The 25487-nt window shown below is 35.7% G+C and overlaps 1 protein-coding gene across 1 annotated transcript in view; it reads left to right on the top strand.

The window, feature by feature from the left end:
• The window catches only part of PRMT3 (protein arginine methyltransferase 3), a 151768-nt gene that overhangs the window by 11123 nt on the left and 115158 nt on the right, over positions 1–25487 (top strand). The window contains exons 6-9 of the mRNA XM_081241082.1: positions 1159–1318; positions 2655–2799; positions 7757–7822; positions 16870–16991. Of these exons, the coding sequence (XP_081097208.1) occupies positions 1159–1318; positions 2655–2799; positions 7757–7822; positions 16870–16991 (493 nt within the window). The remainder of the gene's footprint in view (positions 1–1158; positions 1319–2654; positions 2800–7756; positions 7823–16869; positions 16992–25487) is intronic.

Below are 25487 nucleotides of genomic sequence, written 5' to 3'. Positions count from 1 at the left end.
AAAGCACCGAGCTGATCTCCCTGTGCTATGCGGCTGCTTCCCACTAGCTATCTACCTTACGTTTGGTAGTGTATATATGTCCATGCCGCTCTTTCGCTTTGTCACAGCTTACCCTTCCCCCTCCCCATATCCTCAAGTCCATTCTCTAGTAGGTCTGTGTCTTTATTCCTGTCTTACCCCTATGTTCTTCATGACATTTTTTTTTCTTAAATTCCATATATATGTGTCAGCATACAGTATTTGTCTTTCTCTTTCTGACTTACTTCACTCTGTATTGCATTGTTTTTATTGCTTTAAGTTGATTCCACAGTTAATTAGACCGGTCAGTGGACATTGGGATTTTGTAAAACTCACTAGTTCCATATATTAACTTCTGTTTGCAGAGTTAATGATTTACATATATTAACTTCTATAGCAGAAGTTAATGATTTACATATAGTGAAATTAAATTTAAATCAAGAATTTTTAATAATACTAGGAATTAGGATATTTAATAATGTCATCAATAAGACAGTGTATAGATTGCACACCACCTTACCCACAATGAAAAAGTTATTGAATGTACAGAATTCCTTACCTATACACTGTCTTTAAGGAATATCTAAATGTCATACCTGTTATTCTACAGATAAAGACCCAGAGGCTGGAGATGGCCCTGTGTGGTGGCGAGAACATGGGCTGGGAAGGCAGGCATGGGTTTGAATTGTAGTTCCTTCATTAAACAGCTACATGACTTTGGGCTAGTCAGTTTCTCTGAAATTTATTTTTCCCATGTCTTAAAATAGGGATAAATGTTTATATTTTAGGTTTGTTTTGAAGATGTAATGAGATGTAATGCATGAACTTGAAAGATACCTGATGATCAATAAAAACGAGTTTTTTCCTTCTACTTTTTTGTTTCTTCCTGGGTTTGGTTCAGTACAATTAATGCTTATTTATGTGTTCTGTTTAGCCAACTAGTGAAAAGCTTAGACTAACAGCATGCTTTTTAAACTCAAATTGGAATAGTTTGGGTATTAAATATTTATTTAATTAAAAGTACTAATTTTTCTCAGTTGGCTGCATAATAGGCACTTAGTATATACTTATTCGTAACACATTTATATGTGCTTCATTGTTATAAGATGGCCTGATAATAATGTCCATTTATTTATTTAGATGTAGAAGATCTTTATGAACCCGTGTCAGTTCCATTCTCATACCCCAATGGACTCAGAGAAAATACATCAGTTGTTGAAAAATTGAAACACATGGAAGCCAGGGCACTGTCTGCTGAAGCTGCATTAGCTGGAGCACGTGAGGATCTGCAAAGAATGAAGTAATTTATCAATCTTATAGAAAATTAATTGTTTAGATCCCCAAAATAATATAATTCATAAAAAGGTAGAATATGGTAAAATATTTCATATACTGGAAAGCATAGTGTAGATATTTAATTTCAGTAATATTAAAGATATGCAGTATTTTTTATACATTGTGGATATAGTTGATTAAGATAAAATTCTGTAGTTTTATCTGTCCTCTTATATTTCTTTATAATTACTTTTGTACTAATGATAATTGTTCTGGGGAGTGTTTTCCTCTTGAGTGCTTTTTGTTCCTTGATATTGCCTTCCTTTGAATTACCTTATTTCTAATAGATTTCTCCATTTTACTTTTCCTCTCCTGGACTTTTTAAAGTGTAGGGATTAATATTTTTTAGGTTTGGGGAAAATACAGGGTTGAAATTTTTGTGTTTAAAGAATCAAAATATAATTATGATGAAGTACGTAATCAGAAAACCAGCTACATAGGATGGTTTTCTCTAGTGAGTAAATTAACATTCTGCTGGCTTTGTACTTGTCAGAATTTAATGTGCATACGAATCACCTGGGTATCTCGTTAAACTAGATTCTGATTCAGGAGGCCTGAAATAGGTAGTGTCTGAGATTCTGCATTACTACCAAGTGTATATACCTCTAGCTTAACCTATTAGATTTGTAAGTTGGTTGCTATTGCCCGATTACCCATTTGATGGTTTGCCGGTATGTCCAGCAGGAAAAATGGTATAGCTGATTGTAGTTTCCCTTTTTCTGAGATTTTATGCTGGGTAATCTAGTAACCAGCAACTCTATTATGTGCCTCTTTACACTTCTCTCCCATATATACCTCATATATTCTTGATGTGTTGTGATCAGAGAAGGAACTGAGTTTTAGAGCCTGAGCGGATGGTGTTGATGTGTGTAAATAATTCCCAATTTGGGTCTGCTTTCTGCCTATATAACCCTTCCATGAGATACTATGGTTTTAAAGAATATTCATAGCATTGGAATATGCTATATCGATTCAGCTGCTAAAATAAGATTTTGGAACAGTAGAAATAATAAAGTTGAATAAAGTCATAGTGTGCTTATTTTGTTCACTTGAAAGATAAAACAGCCATAGCCTGCAGTTGGCAGTGCTTTTGTGATTTGTGGAAGGAATGCTTCCAGCTGGGTTTGAATATGCCATTGCTTAAGATCCAGCAGGGGGAGCTTTCCGTTGCTTAAGATAGAATGTGATTTAGAAGGCTCATCACACCCCGCACTCCCCCTCCCCCTTCCTCTGCCTCTAGCCTTTCCTTTTTTCATGGTCCAGTAAACTTGTCTCAAGGGTGTATTTCAAATTGATTACAGACAATTTGCTCAGGATTTTGTGATGAACGCAGATGTCAGAACCTGCTCGTCATCTACAACTGCCATTGCAGACCTCCAGGAGGATGAGGATGGTGTTTATTTCAGCTCATACGGGCATTATGGGATACATGAAGAAATGCTAAAGGTTAGAAAAGAGCACAAATGTACCAAATCCATACTAAAGGAAAAATAGAGTAAAAAAGGTTCTTAATACATATGGGAGAACTGCTTTTTTGGTTTTTGTTTTTTTTGAGAACTGCTTTTTAAATCTTTTTGGTGCTTGATAGCTCATCTTGGGTTGAAAAGATTATAGAAGCATCAGAGACACTGTAAATTCTGTTTAAGATCATTATTAATCTTTATTATGAGATTACCTCTTGCTGGAAATAGAACATTGGAAAAATTGCTGGCGATTTTAGTCTTCTCAAGAGCAACTTTTAAATAGGAAGAAAAATACGTTTGCCTTTTCATGTGTGAAGGAAATGATTAATTTTAGTGTTTTAATTAGCAGTACTGACTTTAGTTTGGGTGAATAATAATTCTTTCGTACGAAGTTAATTATAAATAATTCTCACAGTTGTTATGGCATTACTTTTTTACGTTTGAAATCATTGCTATATAGAAGAATTTCCTAAATCAGATACTTGAATTTGGTTGGTTTTAATTTTTATAATGGTAATGTCCATATAAACTATAAGTAGATTTCTAGGTATACCTGGTATATTATGTACATTTTATCATGTATTATATTATAGATTATAAAATAGCAAAATGGTTTTTAATTCAGTAAAACTGAAACTATCTAACTAGAGTAAAATAAATGTTGGAGTGTAAAAACTACTGAAAACTTTAATGTTTGTCTCTGTGAATTTTAGATGCCACTACTTTTTTTTTTCTTAAAAACCAACAAACGAAAAATTCCTTTCTGAATCCTTCCTCAAAAGATTGGTTTATTTTACGGACGCCCCAAGACTGTATTCCTTGAAACATGCCCATTTAAAATAACCAGGGGTAGTTAATATGTATATATTTTGTTGAGTCAGTTTTGCAGGATCACAGAGTGGAGGTTTGCTGATTAATAGTAATTGTAATTACTTGGGGTCTTTTAAAGCAATGCCATGTCATTTCTTTGCTAATGACTTGTCACAGTTGGTTGTGCTTTTTGTTGTCACTTGGGTAGTTGCATAGCATTACAAATAACAGTAATCTTATAACTGTTGCTAAGTAATAAATTAAGTCCAGAGTGAATTTGTTTAAAAGAAATTGACATACTCCATTTTCTCTGTTCAAATTAATTTTATTTTGTCTAGAATATTTCCTTTAAAGGAGTTAATCTAAGCCCATGTTTGCCATTTTAAATCACCCCATCAATTTAAATGCCATGAAACTTCAATGCTTTTGATATGGAAATTGTACTGGGTTTTTCAGACAGATAAGGTTACTGAGACGCCTAGAAGATAGTACATCTGAGTGCTCTCAGTACAGTCATCAGGGAAATCCAGTTTGGACTTACTTCCAGATCTCTGTCCTGGACCCTTGTAGCTCTGTATCAACAACTAGAGGATCTTTACACCTGATGGAATATTTTAAGTCCTTTTGATGTACATATATATTTAAGAAGTTCCAGCTGGAAGTTTCCAGTGCTGTGTTTTCACTTTTAGAGAATCACTTAAGACTTCTTATTAATATAATTTTCCATGCCTTAATTCCCCTTTGCTGTTATACAATGTAACCACCTTCTCCTTGGAGGTAACTTGATTAAGTCTTCATAGGAAATATGGATATATTTCATTCAAAAAGAACTATTTGTCCATTTTATGTTTTGTTAAGTTACATACTGTGGATGAATATGAAATGTGCCTTATATCAAGCAATATTTCTTTTGTTTCTTATCAAAACAATTCTTTTTTTTTTTGCGGTAGGCGGGCCTCTCACTGTTGTGGCCTCTCCCCTTGCGGAGCACAGGCTCCGGACGCACAGGCTCAGCGGCCATGGCTCACGGGCCTAGCCGCTCTGCGGCATGTGGGATCTTCCCAGACCGGGGCACGAACCCGTGTCCCCTGCATCGGCAGGCGGACTCTCAACCACTGCGCCACCAGGGAAGCCCTCAAAACAATTCTTAACACACATAATTTGTTCAAGGTTGTGCTACTACTGGAGTCTCACCTGATCTTTATAAATAAATTAAAATTGAGAAGCCATGCATCCAGGACTTATTTTTATGCTTAGAATTGGCCTTGCTTTTATAAGAATATTATTTGGATTTTTTGTTACTTACTAGTCACAGGTATTTTAATGACACTTTTTTGGCATATGTTGTGATTATAATTATAAATACAGTTTGTAATCTTATTTTCCAGAGTCAATGTGAAGATAACTTTTTTGAATTCCAGAGATAACGGGATAGTAGTGGACATTAACTTTCAATATCCTTTGCCACTTTATCTTTCTGAAGAAGAGTCATTGTTGCTAATGTTATAAATCGGAGATGCATCACTCTCTCTCCTTTTTTTCCCCCCAAGTAAAACATTGTTCATCCTGGTGAACATTTATCACAGATTATAGTACCATTAGTTTTTCGTTACTGCATTTTCCTCATTGTATCTGCAGCTGACTCTTGCATTCTGTCCACCTTCATGAGCCTATACATTTAAAACATACTGTTACTTATATAGGTAAAATTTATAATACATAACTTCTCTGTTGTCTTTAGTCTTATACTTAAATTTTTAAAATATTTGTAGGAATTATTCCATTACACTGTACTAGCCTTAAAAGATTGTCTTGCTTATTAATATTGGACCTCTAATTTTATTCTTCTTTTGTGCTTCTTAGTTTTACTAGGTTAGTGCAAAAGATAACTTTATTTCTGTTTATTACCTTATTTTATATTGAAGAGTTAGTCTTTTGTTAGAATAAATTTTTAGGAATGGTTTGAGGGCTAGTCTTTGATTTTCTTGGATTTTCATGTTTAGTGAATTTTCCTCTCAAAAATTCATTTATTAAATTGAAGCTCTGCTATGTCCACGGCACTGTGTTTAGTAGACTTCGAATTTCATGTCACCAGGGTGAGCATATGAGCGAAAGCAGATGGATGTGTAGGAAGAGACTGGATGAAGGATTGTAGTTGATCTGAGCAGCAGTGCATGGATTTAGGACAGGAGTTGGGATGCTAGTGATTAAGTTAGAGCAGCCGTGAGGCAGTGTGATTGGTGAGAGCTTTCCCAGTGACTGCCTTCTTGACGGATGTTCACCCTTCGTAGGTTTTGTTGTGTCAACAAAAATCACTGGTTACAGTGTAAGAAGAGTATAAAAATGGTAGAAATGTATGAAATGGTATTTTTTTTTAAAAAAAAACAGTTTTACAATTAATACTATGTTTAAATTCATTTAAAACATTAAATTCTCATAGTAATTCTTTTTTTTTTAATTTTTGGCTGCGTTGGATCTTCGTTGCTGCACAGGGGTTTTCTGTAGTTGCGGCGAGCGGGGGTTACTTTTCCTTGCGGTGCGTGGGCTTCTCATTGCTGTGGCTTCTCTTGTGGCAGAGCACGTGCTCTAGGCTCGCAGCTTCAGTAGTTGTGGCACGTGGGCTCCAGTAGTTGTGGCTCCTGGGCTCTAGAGCGCAGGCTCAGTAGTTGTGGTGCACGGGCTTAGTTGCTCTGTGGCATGTGGGATCTTCCCAGACCGGGGCTCGAACCTGTGTCCCCTGCATTGGCAGGCAGATTCTTAACCACTGCACCACCAGGGAAACCCCATAGTAATTCTTAAAATACATTGAGGGAAAGATTTCAATTCTTAAAACGTGATTTAAAATTTTGTTTGTAAAGCAATTAGAAATAATTCCATCAGAAAACATGGAATTAATTATGGAATTTCCCTTTTTTAGATCCAGTGATTAAGTAAAACAGCTTGCCTTTTAATTTAAGCCCTTCTTTGTACGTTTTTTTTAAATCCCAGTATTGGCATAAAAATTTTTTTTGGAGGGTATGGACTGTGTAAAGTTTTACGTTGTAGTATTTAGTGTAACTACTTTTTTTTTTTCTTTTTTTTTAACCTAGTGTGAAACTGAAAACTAGAATTCCCAATCTTGAGATATTTTTTATCATACTCATTTTACTCACTTGGCAACAGAGCCCCTTACTGCTGAATTTGCTGTCAGCGTGTGTCTCAGCTGAGGTGATTTAAAAGGGAATCAGCTCTGTTCATGCACCAACATAAATGTTAACATTCAGTGCCTGCCTTGGTCACAGGTCATGTGAGACTCCAGAGTGGAGAAGTCTCGCAATATGGTCTGCGGGGCTCAAGTGATTGACTTTTAGGCTTATAGGCTTTTTTTTTTTTTTTTTTTTTTTTGTGGTACGCGGGCCTCTCACTGTTGTGGCCTCTCCCATTGCGGAGCACAGGCTTCGGACACGCAGGCTCAGCGGCCATGGCTCACGGGCCTAGCCGCTCCACGGCATGTGGGATCTTCCCGGACTGGGGCACGAACCCGTGTCCCCTGCATCGGCAGGCGGACTCTCAACCACCGCGCCACCAGGGAAGCCCTAGGCTTATAGGCTTTTAAGTATCATTTCCTACTACAGACATTTCTAGAAACAAAACAGGATTATAAATCAAATAGGTGCTGATCAATGACTTTCTTAGGAAACTATACTCAGTTGAGCTTCATTTTTCATATGTAACTGTAACTTTTACATCTACCTAGTTTGGTTTTTTCCTCCCATATTTTAACATAGTTCTACCACAGGGAATCAGGCTCTAGATTCCAGGCCCTATTTAAAGGAGTAAAACATGTTCATCTTCTACTAGCATTATCACTTGAAGTCTTATAATGCATGTCAAGATGAGAATATGTACATTTTTAAGAACTTAGGTCTTATTTGACTTTCAGTGTTGTTCTTAAACGTTTTCTTTGTGTGTTGTTGCTATTTCCATTCTTTATTATTTTCTTTTAGGAAAAAAAGATTAGGCTTGGTTTTCCAGGCAAAATGTAGCTATGGAAACTAGAAGTGTGTGATAAATTAGCAAATATCTTCCTTAGATATTTTTATTTGTTCAGACTATCCTGTAAACACAATGTCTTCCTCTCTCTACCCTAGGACAAAGTACGAACAGAAAGTTACCGAGATTTTATATACCAAAATCCACATATCTTCAAAGATAAGGTGAGTAGCATAGACTACAGAATTGTACATTTCATGTGGATCTTGGGCAGCAGAAGTCCTGTCTTAGGTCATCATTGTGATAGCAGTTGATTTCATATACACTGGCTTTATTTCCTGGAAGACTTCTATGATGCTGCTCTGTGGTGCAGTATGCTGATAACAGAAATGCTGATTGGTGCTGTCATTCAATATACTCTTTTTTTTTTAATTGAAATTTATTAATTACAGTGACATAGCTTAGTTAAACTTTGCTTATCCAGATAATTTTGCTTAAACCATATTTTTGATTTACTGTGATTCCTATTCATTTCCAATGTATAAGCTCTATATCAAAGCACTTTTAATTATTATTTTAGTTTGTGTTAATTAGTTACAAATTAATAATTTTAAGAAGTTATTATTGGTAGGTAGGGTCAAATATTGTAAGGTAGAATTTATTTTATGGGCTTTCTTTTAAGACCTCATTTATTTACCCCTTTATGAGTTACTTTATTTTTTAAATTTTTTAATTTTTTATTCTTGGCTGTGTTGGGTCTTCGTTGCTGCACGTGGGCTCTCTCTAGTTGCGGTGAGCGGGACCTACTCTTTGTTCCAGTGTGCGGGCTTCTCATTGCAGTGGCTTCTCTTGTTGCGGAGCACAGGCTCTAGGCATGCGGGCTACAGTAATTGTGGCACATGGGCTCGGTAGTTGTGGCTTGCAGGCTCTAGAGCACAGGCTCAGTAGTTGTGGTGCACGGGCTTAGTTGCTCCACAGCATGTGGGATCTTCCCGGACCAGGGCTCGAACCCGTGTCCCCTGCATAGGCAGGAGGATTCTTAACCACTGCACCACCAGGGAAGCCTTGAGTTACTTTAAATTTTACAGTTAGTGTTAATACTGCTTCAGGTTATTTCAAAGGTGATCTTTCACTTTGTATATGGGTGGGTGTGTTAAAAATGTGTCATTTGTTTTTCCTCCCTTGTGAATTTTTCCATTTTTCTTCTTCACTTTCTCCTTCCCTCCCTATCGACATTGGCATGGTTATCTAAAAGTTCAGGTTTTCTGTTTTTGTTCCTCCTCATTGGAAATTAGTCCACTAATTTAGTCAAATATATTATCGTCTCTGCCACTTATATACTTTTGCTTGGGAATTTTTCCCCAGTCTTCCTACTTTAAGAACATGTATATTGGTAACATCAGGTTTTTATAATTCCCCTTTCACCTCCATTTAAAAGATACTTCTATCATGTTATTTCATGAGCTTTATGTGATGTTGCAGCAGTGATTAACAACCTTTATATGTTGAAAAGCTCTTTTCCTGATTTTTATGTTGTTTGGAATATCATGTAGATTGGCTTTTCATTTTCCATACCTGTTTCCTAAGAGTGGTGTTTCACTTGTGATCTAGCCAAGTTGGACCTGCGAAATTTGTATGGTGTTCTGATATCTTTTGGCCAAAGCATTACCTATGAGGTAATGTCGGTATGTGTTCCTTTGTTTTTGCTAATTCCCCTATAGACAAATGATTATTTTATTTTTAAAGTATTAGTTTTTATCAGTTCTTTATACTTGGCTTTTTTGTATGCTTTTTATATGTTTTTGCAGCAGAGACTAAGAATTTTTTTAATAGTTTTTATGTTTGCACCCAAGTGCTGAAACAGTTTATTTAATATTTGTCTAAAAAACCACATTGTTTCCAGTAAAGCAGATATGTTGCTATTAAAAATGTTGCCTTATATTTACAGTTCGATTTTGCCTAGATTTTTATTTTATTTTTTCCTTAATATGTTGTATAGAAATTAACCATGTTCTAGTCTGGGAATCACTAGTCCTGCCTGGCTTCTTAGGAACCATCTACATAATAATTTTAGACAGTGGTGAATCTCTGTGGGCTTCACTTGTAAAATGATTTTTTATGTATAGCTGATTCACTTTGTTATAAAGCAGAAACTAACGCACCATGGTAAAGCAATTATACTCCAATAAAGATGTTAAAAAAAATTAAAATAAAATGAGTTTTTAAACCTTTCTGGTTCTAAAATTTTATGATTTTTGTTTTTATACAAGCACTATCATTTTCTTTCTTTGAGCCGTCTTTTTAAAAATACTTTTGATATGAATGCCATAAGAATTCGTTAAGTAAAAGTACTTAGAAGTTTCTTTTTCACTATGCTCTGAATAGACTTTTGTGTTATATTACATAAGAAAATACTGAAAAGGCACAGTATTAGTAAACATAAGATTAATCATTGGGAAATTATGTAATTATGAATATTCCTATGTATATGAAGCACATCTTACTGGGTTCATAGACCTATACACAGTCCCTTTCTGCTTTTAATTTTTTATTTGTCACAGTCTTATAGAAATATTGTATATATCATATTATATATTTTTGGACAAAATACGTGACCATGGAACACACAGAATGTTTAATTATTTTGTGTTCCACTTACTGCTTTTACTGAAGAGATTAAATCTGCCCAAGTCAGAAAGGGGCTTACTAATAAACTGGGAGTATTTTTCCTTAGTACTTTGCCTAAGATGCCTTCATTTAATTTATCAATGTGTAATTAATTTTGCTTGGCATTTGTATTTTCTCAAAAGTATACTGTGGTGTAAAATATATGTGTGTCAATTTCTAACTCTTTGAAGTATATTCAGGATATAATTTTCTATAATTAACAATATTAAATAATCTAGAGCTTTCATATTTTTAAATGATTTGGGATACTTTTCTTTATATTATACTATGACTACAGATTTAAAAAATATACAACACATATTTAAATAGCACTTGATAATTTATAGAATACTTTCAAGCATGTTGTCTCATTGTTGCTATACAATATACCAGTATGGTGTATTCATAGCAGGTGTGTATTCATCTCTATTTTTCACATGAGGAAATTTGAAACCAGTGGGTTAATTGACTTTCCCTAAAACAGGCAGCTAAAAAAAAAGGAAACAAACGAGGGTTTTAGTCCTAGTCTAGTGCCCTTAACCCTGTGCCACTACACTTTGAACACTGTTATGTTAAAATAGAATGAGTAATTAGGGTGGGATTCATTAGTCATATTTTAATTAACACTATTTTTCATATATAGGTCATATAATTTCTGTGTGCCATGACAACATGTTCATGAAATTATTTAAATATAGTTCTTTTAAAAATGTATGAAATAACATGTTTTCTTAAGTTTTATTACCATTGTTTTTGTTTGCTTTTATCTCCATTAGGTAGGCAAATTTCAAATCACAGCACTAGCTTCTGTATCATATTATTTAGTGAATGGTAGAGATTTATTTTTCAAAAAGGTGCTTATAATTTAAAATGTCTTCCTTCCTTCCTTCCTTTCTCCCTCCATCCCTCCCTTCCTACTTCCTTTCCTTCATTCCTTTCTTAATATTGTTTTAATTCACAAAGCTCCTGTGGAGGCCATATGGTTTCTCAGATTTAATTTAACTTTGGGTGGCATAATTTTGTTATCACTCACTCATAATTAATTTCTATTTGTAGTTCATTGAAGAAATTCACAGTTAGGTGCCTTTTTTATGCTTTTGATTATTATCTAAGTTAAAATTGATTCACTTTTTTTTTTAGAAACAGTGAATCACATTCCTTCATCATTTTATAAAATAGTGTTAGTGTATTCTGTTATCATTTCTACCTCTTTCTTTGATTCTACCAGGTTTTAGTTTATATGCCCAACTACCTAAGTCTGAGCTAGATGTAATAAATAATTAGTATATAATTAAAAATATAATTTAAATATAGGCTTTAAAAAGCAGATTGACCTATGTATGTTTGAGTGCTACCTTTACAAATTACCAGCTCTATGATTCTGGATCTGTTACTTTCCTTGTGTGAAGCTCTCCTTCCTTCAGAAAAGGTTAAAGAAGAATTTTATATATATATGCATATGTATATAAATTATACATGTGTGTGTATGTATAGTCTTAAAAAGAACACGCACTGTAATTGGAGTAAATGATACATATCCTTCTGTACTTAGCTTTTGTAGCTCAGCAATTTCTCTAAGATAATCCCTTATTAACATTATTTTAATGGCTCAAAAACCCAATGTAAAATTGTCCATAAATTGTTATAATTTATATTAGAAATAATGCTGCATGTAAAAATATAAACTATTAAAAATCTTTTTATGAATATGAGAGTAGAATAATAAGATAAATTCCTAGCAGTGGCCACCCTAGGTCAGAAAGGTTCTACCCAGGATGGTTTTAGTGCTGCCAACTTGTCTTTCCAGAAACAGTGTGTGGGTGTTGATATTCCCAAACACCATTGCCAAAGCACTGTGCTATCAAACTTCTAAATTCCACACTGATCTTTTATTTTTAATTTTTTAATTTTGCAAATATCTTACTTCAATGAAAGTTCTTGGGAAGTTATCACTTACTATTGTGTTATATATATATTTATATTTTATGCCACATAATATTTCAAACTGATATACTATAACCATACTATAAATATATATGCTCTGTGTTATAGTATTTTCTTGATGTTGTGGTTAATATATTTTATTTGTAACTTAAAAAAATAGTTTTGTTTGCAGTGATGTTGTATAGATTGCATCTTACAATTTTAAACTTTCTTGTGTGTGAAGTGGTTATGTTAAAATGTGCTGACTCACCCAGATAGGCCACATGTGCAGGAACAGTCACATTCTCCCTGTGGAGCCATCTGGGCCTCGTCCTTCTTAGAGCAGTAGCCTTTTGGCAACCTTATTTCTTCAATAGAAATTAGACTGTTTAGATTCTGTCTCTTCTGGAGTCAGTTTTGGTGTATTATATTTTCAAGATATAATGGAACAGGGCTTCCCTGGTGGCGCAGTGGTTAAGAATCTGCCTGCCAGTACAGGGGACATGGGTTTGACCCCTGGTCCGGGAAGGTCCCACATGCCGTGGAGCAACTAAGCCCGTGCGCCACAATTACTGAGCCTGCACTCTAGAGCCCGCAAGCTACAACTACTGAGCCAGCATGTCACAACTACTGAAGCCCGCGTGCCTAGAGCCTGTGCTCTGCAACAAAAGAGGCCACCGCAATGAGAAGCCTGCGCACCACAACAAAGAGTAGCCCCCGCTCGCTGCAGCCAGAGAAAGCGCACATGCAACAACGAAGACCCAACGCAGCCAAAAATAAATAAATTAATTAATTAAAAAAAAAAGATGTAATGGAACAGACTTCACTTATACTAGTAAACAGTACGGAAGATAAAATGTGTAGGAACAGACTTAACTAATATGCAGGACTTAGATGAAAAAGATTTTTTAAAACCCCAAACTCCTGAAGAACATAACAGATGATTTAAACAAATTGAAAGTCATACCATGCTCCTGAATGGAAAACACAAAATAAAATTGTGTTCCATAAATTTATATTTTAGTGCAATCCCTATAAAAATGCTAAGACTTAAAAAAAACAAAGAAGCCATAGACAAGCTGATTTTCTTGTTCTTGTGGAAAAATAAACATATAAAATTGTCCAGAAACACTGAAAACAATTGGCAATGAGGGTGAACCAGCTTTACTAGATAGAAATTCTGCCAAGCTTCTATAATTAGAATAATTATTGGTACATGATTGTATAGATTAATGGAGCAGACTAAAAATCTAGAAATAAACCAAAATATACACAGATCTCCAGAGGGATCCCTTCCTCTCCTCTGTCGTGTGAGGATACAGCAAGAAGTCATGTCTGTGAACCACAAAGCAGGCCCTCACCAGAGTCAACCTGTGCCTTGATCTTAGGCTTTCCAGCCTCCAGGACTGTGAGAAATAAATTTCTGTTGTTTACAGACCACTCAGTTTATGGTATTTTTGTTATAGCGTGCTGAATGAATTGAGACAGGGACCTTCAGCATTCACTAAAATTTCTGTGTGTTTTGGTCTGTCCCCATGGCATAATCACCTCCGAAAGGCCCCAGCTTCTAATACCATCACACTGGGGGTTAGTATTTCAACGTGTGAATTTCAGGGGGATGCAAACATAGACTGTTTAATAACATGTTGGGACAATTGGTTAGCTTTCTGAACAGAAGTAAAGTTGGAACCATACCTCTTAGTGAATACTGTGATTAAAAAAACAAAACAAAACTGTAGTAATGAAACTATAAATGTACCAGAAGGAAGTGTGAATGAAATAGGAGAGAATATGGGCTAAGTCGGTCTAATTATGATCAAAATCCAGAAGCCATTAAAAGAAAAGATTAATGAGTTTGACTGTTAGTAAAGAATTTCTACATAGCAAAGATCAGTTTAAGCACAATCAAAAGGAGAAAAAGTCATATGCTGAGAGGAAACATTGCAAGTCATATTACAAAGGTCTGATCTTAACTAACAAAGAACTCTTACTTGATAAAATTTGATAAGAGAAATTTGGTAAGAGAAGGACTAACAACTTGGTGGAGAAATGGAGAAAGGATAAAGTAGATGGTTCACATAGAACTACAGATGTCTCTACAACATATGAAATATGTTGCAAAACCTCATGATAATGGAAATGCACATTAAATCTAGACCAGTATATCATTATTTTGTACTTGCTGTATTGGCAGAAGTCTGAAAGTTTGATTATATGGGCTAGTGTCACCTGTGAGGAAATTGGCCCTTACACATTGCTGATTTGAGTAGAATTGCCATGTGGCGGGTCATTTACGTTTAGCAGAATCACAAATATGTATATTCTCTCTGACCCAGTGTTTTTATTTCTAGGAATAGATTTCCTCCTTTGTACTTCTGTAGAGTTACTCATGTATGAATGGGATTAGGTATAATGTTATTTACAGCATTGATTGTCATGGTAAGATTTCAGGAACTACGTAAATGTCCATCAGTACAGAACTGGATCAGTAGATTATGGTACAACCGTGATACGAAATCCTATACAGCTATATAAGAGAAAGAAGTTCTATAAACTGATATGGAAAGATCTCTAAATTATATTGTTAAGGAAAAAAGCAATGTGTAGCACAGTGGGTATAATATGCTTCCATCTGTGTAACGGAGGGAAAGAAATATAGTATTGCATTGTATATGCATAAAAATTCTTTTGAAGGATAAATAAGAAACACACTTTTTGATGTTTAAACTGTATGAATGTTTTACCTAGTGAAAAAGTAATTGTTGAAAAATATAATAGATTCTTAATTCTAGTTCTATTTTTCTTACAGTAGCTTCCCATTACTCAGAATAAAATCCAAGGGCTTTATGTGATCTGACCCCTGCTTAACCCTGATCTCACCGCCAAGGAACCTTTCTCACCCAGCTCAGCCACAGTGGCCTTCTTGCTTTGCCTAGAATCTTGTGCTTTGCATTTAATATCTTCTATGGCTAGAAGGCACTTCCTCCAGATCTTTGCCTGGCACACTCCTTTACTTCATTACCTTCTCCGCTCACATGTATCAGAGAAGTATTCGCAGACGTATCTAAAATTCTAAAAGAGTGTGTCCCCCCGCCCCTTGCTCTAACCTCTACTCTGTGCTTGAGTTTTCTTTATAGCACTACTATTCTCTATTCTTTGTCTGTTCATTGTCTCCCCCACAAGATTGTAAGCTCTATTAGGACAGGGACTTGGTCTTGTTTGTTGCTGTACCCCATCACCATGATCAGTGCCTGCACTTAGTAATGCTCAGTGAATACTTATAGTAGAAGACTACTGAAATAATTTCATATTTTGAGACAAGTATATAGGGGTTCAGGTCATTGGTAATGAAAGACTTAAGGCACTACGGTTTTCAGTAATTTCTAGTGTACCTCTGAGTATTTTGCTGAATGTTTCCTTGGTAATTAGTTTCTATTTTTTACTGTGAACCAAGCAGGTTTCACTATACTGTTCGGGGAAGAATAGTATGAAATTCTTGATTAGAAATAATTGCTCCCTGCCTATCCCCAATAACATCTTAAATTTGGTTCTTCTTATTTCTTTCACCAGTGATAATGAATATCATTTTAAAAAATTAAACTCTCAAGTTACTGAATTCTAGAAGCCAGTTTGTTTTTATTGTACCTGTATTATTAAAATGAGTTGAACATTTAATTTTGGAAGTGGAGGGGTTATGGCAATATTCTTATATCCATGATTCCTTTATTTTTTTTTACATCTTTATTGGAGTATAATTGCTTTACAATGTTGTGTTAGTTTCTGCTGTATAACAAAGTGAATCAGCTATACATGTACATATATCTCCATATCCCCTCCCTCTTGTGCCTCCCTCCCACCCTCCCTATCCCACCCCTCTAGGTGGTCACAAAGCACCGAGCTGATCTCCCTGTGCTATGTGGCTGCTTCCCACTAGCTAGCGTTTTACATTTGGTAGTGTATATATGTCCATGCCACTCTCTCACTTTGTCCCAGCTTCCCCTTCTATCCCCCTGCCCTGTGTCCTCAAGTCCCTTCTCTACATCTGCGTCTTTATTCCTGTCCCGCCCTTGGGTTCATCAGAACCAATTTTTTTTTAGATTCCGTATATATGTGTTAGCATACGTATTTGTTTTTCTCTTCCTGACTTACTTCACTCTGTATGACAGACTGTAGGTCCATCCACCTCACTACAAATAACTCAATTTCATTTCTTTTTATGGCTGAGTAATATTCCATTCATGTTTCCTTTATAACCATTTTTAAATTGTACCTGGATTAGGCTATCTTGCTTAAGTTAATTCCTGCTACTCAAACTTGAGAAAGTTTATTTCTGTTAAAATTTAGAATTACTAAGCCTAAATTAGAGCGTACATACAATAAGGAAATAAAAAAGAGACTAATTCCCTCTTAATAAGTCTGTGGGAATTGCTTATTTCATATAAAACATTTCTTAAATTTACATTGTTGCATCTGATTGCAGCAGACTGTGGCCAAAACACTGTTACGAATTTAAAACAACTTAATGTAATTATATTTTCAATTTCCCCAAAGAGAAATACCATATTTGATCGGTAAAGTTTAAATTTTTGTTATCTATTCCTAGCCAGAAACATGATCATATATGAATAGGATTTAAAGTATTAGACCTTCTCGATAACATCTGTTTTTTTTATTACACCAGGTAGTTTTGGATGTTGGTTGTGGAACTGGAATTCTCTCTATGTTTGCTGCTAAAGCTGGGGCAAAGAAGGTTCTTGGAGTTGATCAGTCTGAAATACTTTACCAGGCAATGCATATCATAAGGTAGATGCATTTTATGGCTTGATTTAAGATTATTTTTAAATTTAAGGATTAATATCAATTGATTTTCTTGTCTTTAATAGCTATCCAATGCAGACTCAAGACACTTGTCTTTTAGTAAAAATTCATTCCAGGATAAGATTTTAAGTTGGATTGACCTAGACATGTTTGAGCTATGAATAATCTTTTCATTGTTATTCTCATTGATGAGAATTATTTTTATATAGTTTTCTGTCCTTCCAATTATGGCTATAGATATGCTAATTACAATAATATGAAATTAGAAATCATGGACATATAGGGCGGTGTTAGAGGACTTGCTACAAAACTCAATATATCAGTAGTATTTCCTTTAGCAAATAGCAGTTCAACTAAAAAGACTAAGGATTATCTTTTTCTTTTTGACAACACTAGCCCTTGTGCCTCCTCAAATTAAAATAAGTAAATTCCATAATGGCTACAAACTTAATTATGTTCTCTAAAAATATCTCCTCTCTTTGAGGAATTAAGTTAGTTAGGTTAATTGATCCATGATTGATTTTACAGTTGGCTTATATCCTAGTAAGAAGACCTTCATTTGAACTACAGCTTTTAGAATTAGATTTTGTTAGCTGTGTACTTAACCAAAGCATGTTACATTTGGAACTTTGGAATAATTTCCGGAATAATTTTAATAGCAGGCTTCTTAGTGATTCTTTTTTCCCCCAGCTTTATTGAGATATAATTGACACATAGTATTGTGTGAGTTTAAGGTGTAAAATCTATTGCTTTGATACATTAATATATTACAGAATGATTACCACCATAGCATTAGCTAACACCTCCATTGTGTCACCTGAAATAATTACCATTTCTTTTTTGTGTTGGAAACATTTAAGGTCTATTCTTTTAACAGCTTTTGCCATGCTTACGTTAGATTCTCGGCAATGATTCTTAAATGGTCCTCCCACTGATACCTATGTTTTATTCTTAAAATTGGTTAATATCATTTCTGATTCATATAAAATTTAATTATGTAAAATGTTTACATTTTTAGATGTGATTGTATTGAAGTCTGATGTTGGGGTTAAGAGTGCAAAGTTGAGTCAGACGGGTTTGAGTCCCTGCTCTGTCCCTTCCCTGTTGTTTGAACTTCAGTTAAATTGTATCTAACCTCTTTGAAACCTCAGTAGTTTTACTGACAAAATGAAAATAATGATGACTACCTCATATGGTTATGAGTAAGGTAAATAAGTTACAAGTAAGATATGCACCTCAGTCTCTTTGGCATATTGCCTGCCCTGGCATGTAGTAGGTATGCAGAAGTTAGCAACTGTTATTACTAACAAGTACCAAATTAATGTTAATGAAAAAATGACATTGCTCTTGCTTAGATTTTTTCATAGATAGAGGTTTGTGGTTATTATTCTCATATTAGAGAATATGCATCTGTGTTGCATATGCATATGCAATCCATAATCTAGTAAAGTTTTTTAAATTTATGTTGCCATTAACTACAGCATCATCATTTTGGGGGTTCTGTAAAGAGCACCCTCTCTTGCTTGTGCATTACCATCCAAACAGATGTGAGAACCACTGTCCCAAAGAAGAGATTGTTTTAGATGAAATATCAAAATTTTATTGTTGTGATAGTAAGATTACAGTAAGATATTTCTATTAGAAATTCTCATCTTATGAAAGACCATGTTCATTTATGTATTCATTTGTCATTTTTGATGTCTGTAAGGTGAGACTAGATGTGCTCTCATTTTAATTCCCTTATGGAAGAAAAAGATAGTGATAGCACTCATTTTGTTTTGTTTTCTTTTTATTTCACAGAAGCCCTGATTCCTAGTGACTTTTTAGAAATATGTTTGTACAATGATTATAATCAAATTCATTGTGTATGAAATTTAGTGCTGGAGTGTATGGAAATTTTGCATGAGAGCATTTATTGAAAATGAGTTAGCATTCAATTCTAGGTACTTAAATTTAACAATAAAAGTTGCTAACATTAACTTAGTACTTTCTATTTAATTTCTTTTGAGGTAGGTACAAAAACAGTACATATATATATGTTTGTTTTTATAGAGATTAGGAAATTGAGACACAGAGACTACGTAACTCTCCTTATTTGTAGTGCGGCCAGGATTAGATCCCAGGCAGCCTGACTCCATGGTCCATACTCAAAGCTAATTTACTATGCTGTCTCTCCATTTCACTACTCACAGTGCATGTATTGGTTGCATTCAGTAGTTTGCTTTTCTTAGAACCTATAGAGTTTGAAAATCAGACCTTTTTGTTTTGGATGAGCCAACATTGTACTTTTCTTCAAAGATGTTCTCCTTTGCCTTTTTTTTTCCACATTTTTTTTTTTTTTTTGCGGTATGTGGGCCTCTCACTGTTGTGGCCTCTCCCATTGTGGAGCACAGGCTCCAGACACACAGGCCCAGCGGCCATGGCTCACGGGCCCAGCCGCTCCGCGGCATGTGGGATCTTCCCAGACCGGCATGTGGGATCTTCCCAGACCGGGGCACGAACCCGTTTCCCCTGCATCGGCAGGCGGACTCTCAACCACTGCGCCACCAGGGAAGCCCTCCACATCTTTATTGGAGTATAAATGTTTTACAATGTTGTGTTAGTTTCTGCTATACAACAAAATGAATCAGCTATATGTATACATATATCCCCACATCCCCTCCCTCTTGAGCCTCCCTCCCACCCTCCCTGTCCCACCTCTCTAGGTGGTCACAAAGCACCGAGCTGATCTCCCTATGCTATGCAGCAGCTTCCCACTAGCCATCCATTTTACATTTGGTAGTGTGTACACGTCACTGCTACTCTCTCACTTCATCCCAGCTTCCCCTTCCCCCCATGCCCTCAAGTCTGTTCTCTACATCTACGTCTTTATTCCTGCCCTGCCACTAGATTCATCAGTACTGCTTTTTAAAACTCCATATACATGTGTTAGCATATGGTACTTTTCTCTTTCTGACTTACTTCACTCTGTAGGACAGACTGTAGGTCCATCCACCTCACTACAAATAACTCAATTTTGTTCCTTTTTATGGATGAATAATATTCCCTGGCATATATGTGCCACATCTTCTTTATCCAGTCATCTGTTGATGGACATTTAGGTTGCTTCCATGTCCTGGCTATTGTAAATAGTGCTGCAGTGAACATTGTGGTACATGACTCTTTTTGAATTATGGTTTTCTCAGGGTATATGCCCCGTAGTGGGATTGCTGGGTCATATGGTAGTTCTCTTTTTAGTTTTTTAAGGAACCTCCATACTGTTCTCCATAGTGGCTGTATCAATTTACATTCCCACCAACAGTGCAAGAGGGTTCCCTTTTCTCCACACCCTCTCCAGCATTTACTGTTTGTAGATTTTTTGATGATGGCCATTCTGACCAGTGTGCGGTGATACCTCATTGTAGTTTTGATTTGCATTTCTCTAATGATTAGTGATGTTGAGCATCTTTTCATGCATTTGTTGGCCATCTGTATGTCTTCTTTGGAGAAATTTCTGTTTAGGTCTTCTGCCCATTTTCGGATTAGGTTGCTTGTTTTTTTGATACTGAGCTTCATGAGCTGCTTGTATATTTTGGAGATTACTCCTTTGTCAGTTGCTTCATTTGCAGATATTTTCTCTCCATTCTGAGAAATAGAAATTCTGTCTTTTCATCTTGTTATGGTTTCCTTTGCTGTGCAAAAGCTTTTAAGTTTCATTAGGTCCCATTTGTTTATTTTTGTTTTTATTTCCATTTTTCTAAGAGGTGGGTCAAAAAGGATCTTGCTGTGATTTATGTCATCTAGTGTTCTGCCTGTGTTTTCCTCTCAGAGTTTTATAGTGTCTGGCCCTACATTTAGGTCATTAATCCATTTGGAGTTTATTTTTGTGTATGGTTTTTAGGGAGTGTTCTAATTTCATTCTTTTACATGTAGCTGTCCATTTTTCCCAGCACCATTTATTGAAGAGGCTGTTTTTTCTCCATTGTATATTCTTACCTCCTTTATCAAAGGTAAGGTGACCATATGTGCATGGGTTTATCTCTGGGCTTTCTATCCTGTTCCTTTGATCTATATTTCTGTTTTTGTGCCCATACCATACTGTCTTGATTACTGTAGCTTTGTAGTATAGTCTGAAGTCAGGGAGCCTGATTCCTCCAGCTCCGTTTTTCTTTCTCAAGATTGCTTTGGCTATTCAGGGTCTTTTGTGTTTCCATACAGATTGTAAAATTTCTTGTTCTAGTTCTGTGAAAAATGCCATTGGTAATTTGATAGGGATTGCATTGAACCTGTAGATTGCTTTGGGTAGTATAGTCATTTTCACAGTATTGATTCTTCTAATCCAGGAGCATGGTATATCTCTCCATCTGTTTATATTATCTTTGATTTCTTTCATCAGTGTTTTAAAGTTTTCTGAGTACAGGTCTTCTGCCTACTTAGGTAGGTTTATTCCTAGGTATTTTATTCTCTTTGTTGAGATGGTAAATGGGATTGTTTCATTAATTTCCCTTTCTGATCTTTTGTTAGTGTATAGGAATGCAAGAGATTTCTGGGCATTAATTTTGTATCTTGCAACCCTACCAAATTCATTGATTAGTGGCATCTTTAGGATTTTCTATGTATAGTATCATGTCATCTGCAAACAGTGACAGTTTAATTCTTTTCCCATTTGTATTCCTTTTGTTTCTTTTTCTTCTCTGATTGCTGTGGCTAAAACTTCCAAAACTATGTTGAATAATAGTGGTGAGAGTGGACATCCTTGTCTTGTTCCTGATCTTAGAGGAAATGCTTTCAGTTTTTCACCATTGAGAATGATGTTTGCTGTGGGTTTGTCGTATATGGCTTTTATTATGTTGAGGTAGGTTCCTTCTATGCCCACTTTCTGGAGTGCTTTTATCATAAATGGGTGTTGAATTTTTTCAAAAGCTTTTTCTGCATCTACTGAGATGATCATATGGTTTTTATTCTTTAATTAGTTAATATGATGTTCACACTATTTTGTGTATATTGAAGAATCCTTGCATCCCTGGGATAAACCCCACTTGATCATGGTGTATGATCCTTTTAATGTGTTGTTGGATTCTGTTTGGTAGTATTTTGTTGAGGATATTTGTATCTGTGTTCATCAGTAATATTGGCCTATAATTTTTCTGTGTGACATCTTTGTCTGGTTTTGGTATCAGGGTAATGGTAGCCTCGTAGAATGAGTTTGGGAGTGTTCCTCCCTCCACAGTTTTTTGGAAGAGTTTGAGAAGGATAGGTGTTAACTCTTCGAAATGTTTGATAGAATTTGCCTGTGAAGCCATCTGGTCCTGGACTTTTGTTTGTTGGAAGATTTTTAATTATGGTTTCAATTTCATTACCTGTGATTTGTCTTTTTATATTTTCTAATTCTTCCTGGTTCAGTCTTGGAAGGTTGTACTTTTCTAGGAATGTGTCCATTTCTTTCAGGTTGTCCATTTTATTGGCATATAGTTGCTTGTAGTAGTCTCTTAACGGTCTTTTGTATTTCTGCGGTGTCAGTTGTAATCTCTCCTTTTTCATTTCTAATTTTATTGATTTTCATCCTCTCCCCTTTTTTCTTGTTGAGTCTGGCTAAAGGTTTATCAATTTTGTATATCTTCGCAAAGAAGCAGCATTTAGTTTTTTTGATCTATGCTATTGTTTTCTTTGTTTCTATTTCATTTATTTCTGCTCTGATCTTTATGATTTCTTTCTATAATTTTGAGTTTTCTTTGTTCTTCTTTTTCTAGTTACTTTAGGTATAAGGTTATTAGATTGTTTATTTGAGATTTTTCTTGTTTCTTGAGGTGAGCCTGAATTGCTATGCACTTCCCTCTTAGAACTGCTTTTGCTGTGTCCCATAGGTTTTGGATCGTGGTGTTTTCGTTGTCATTTGTTTCTAGGTATTTTTTGATTTCCTCTTTGATTTCTTCAGTAATCTCTTGGTTATTTAGCAGCACACTGTTTAGCCTCCATGTATTTGTGTTTGTTACTGTTATTTCCTTTAATTGATTTCTAATCTCATAATGTTGTGGTTAGAAAAGATGCTTGATATGATTTCATTTTTCTTAAATTTTCCAAGGTTTGATTTGTGACCCAAAATGTGATCTGTTCTGGAGAACGTTCCATGTGCCCTTGAGAAGAAAGTCTATTCTGCTTTTGGGTGGAATGTCCTGAAGATACCAATTAAGTCTATCTGGTCTGTTGTGTCATTTAAAGCTTGTGTTTCCTTATTTATTTTCTGTCTGGATTATCTGTCTGTTGGTGTAAGTGGGGTGTTAAAGTCCCCTACAATGTTTGTGTTACTGTTGATTTCTCCTTTTATGGCTGTTAACATTTGCTTTATGTATTGAGGTGCTCCCATGTTGGATGCATAAATATTTATAATTGTTATGTTTTCTTCTTGGATTGATCCCTTTATCATTATGTAGTGTCCTTCTTTGTCTCTTCTAATAGTCTTTATTTTATTTTTATTTTTATTTTTTTTGCGGTACGCGGGCCTCTCACTGCTGTGGCCTCTCCCATTGCGGAGCACAGGCTCCGGATGCGCAGGCTCAGCGGCCTTGGCTCACGGGCCTAGCCGCTCCGCGGCATGTGGGATCTTCCCGGACCGGGGCACGAACCCGTGTCCTCTGCATCGACAGGTGGACTCTCAACCACTGCGCCACCAGGGAAGCCCTAGTCTTTATTTTAAAGTCTATTTTGTCTGATATGAGAATTGCTACTCCAGCTTTCTTTTGGTTTCCATTTGCATGGAATATCTTTTCCATCCCCTCACTTTCAGTCATATGTGTCTCTAGGTCTGAAGTGGGTCTCTTGTAGACAGCATATAGATGGGTCTTGTTTTTGTATCCATTCAGCCAGTCTGTGTCTTTTGGTGGGAGCATTTAATCCATTTACATTCAAGGTCATTATCAATATGTATGTTCCTATTACCATTTTCTTAATTGATTTAGGTTTGTTTTTTTGGGTCTTTTTTTATCTCTTGTGTTTCCTGCCTTGAGAAGTTCCTTTAGCACTTGTTGTAAAGCTGGTTTGTTGGTGCTGAATTCTCTTAGCTTTTGCTTATCTGTAAAGCTTTTGATTTCTCCATCAAATCTGAATGAGATCCTTGCTGGGTAAAGTAATCTTCATTTTAGGTTTTTCCCTTTCATCACTTTAAATATGTGCTGCGACTCCCTTCTGGCTTGCAGAGTTTCTGCTGAAAGATCAGCTGTTATAACCTTATGGGGATTCCCTTGTATGTTATTTGTTGTTTTTCCCTTGTTGCTTTTAATATTTTTTCTTTGTATTTAGTTTTTGATAGTTTGATTAATATGTGTCTTGGCATGTTTCTCTTTGGGTTTATCCTGTATGGGGCTCTCTGTGCTTCCTTGACTTAATTGACTATTTCCTTTCCCATGTTAGGGAAGTTTTCAACTATAATCTCCTCAAATATTTTCTCAGACCCTTTCTTTTCCTCTTCTTCTGGGACCCCTATAATTCGAATGTTGGTGCATTTAATGTTGTCCCTGAGGTCTCTGACACTGTCCTCAATTCTTTTCATTCTTTTTTCTTTATTGTGTTCTGCGGTAGTTATTTCCACCATTTTATCTTCCAGCTTACTTATCTGTTCTTCTGCCTCAGTTATTCTGCTAGAGTATTCTTTATTTCAGTTATTGTGTTCATCACTGTTTGCTCTTTAATTCTTCTAGATCCTTGTTGAATGTTTCTTGTATTTTCTCCATTCTGTTTCTGAGATTTTGGATCATCTTTACTATCATTACTGTGAATTTTTTTCAGGTAGTTTGCCTATTTTTTCTTCATTTATTTGGTCTTGTAGGTTTTTACCTTGCTCCTTCATCTGTAACATATTTTTTTGTCGTTGCTTTTTTTTTTTTTTGATGGGTGGGGCTGTATTCCTGTGTTACTGGTTATTTGGCTTGAGGCATCAAGCAGTGGAGTTTGCAGGCAGTTGGATAGAGCTGGGTCTTGGTGCTGAGATGAGGACCTTCAGGAGGCCTCACTCCGATTAATATTCCCTGGGGTCTGAGGTTCTCTGTTAGTCCAGCAGTTTGGACTCAGCCCTCCCACCACAGGAGCTTGGGCCCAACCTCTGGCCTGGGAACCAAGATCCTGCAAGCTGTGTGGCATGGCAAAAAAAAAAAAAAAAAAAGGAGCAATACAATAACAAAGAATAAAAAACAGAATAAAATTAGAAAGATAAAAAATATATTAGGAAAAATAAAAATATAATTGAAACAACTGCAACAAGGTAAAATAAAACCACAACAGAAAACAGAAAAAAAAAGGTGGGGGGGGAACAAGCCAAAAGTAGCAGAAGAATAACAAAGTATAAAGAATAAAAGAGGACTTCCCTGGTGGTGCAGTGGTTGAGAGTCCGCCTGCTGATGCAGGGGACACAGGTTCGTGCCCCGGTCCGGGAAGATCCCACATGCCGCGGAGCGGCTAGGCCCATGAGCCATGGCCACTGAGCCTGTGCATCCGGAGACTGTGCTCCGT

Source organism: Mesoplodon bidens (genome assembly GCF_964165515.1).
Source record: "Mesoplodon bidens genome assembly, chromosome: 7".
Classification (NCBI taxonomy): domain Eukaryota; kingdom Metazoa; phylum Chordata; class Mammalia; order Artiodactyla; family Ziphiidae; genus Mesoplodon; species Mesoplodon bidens.
This window is presented reverse-complemented; position numbering and strand designations above follow the sequence as displayed.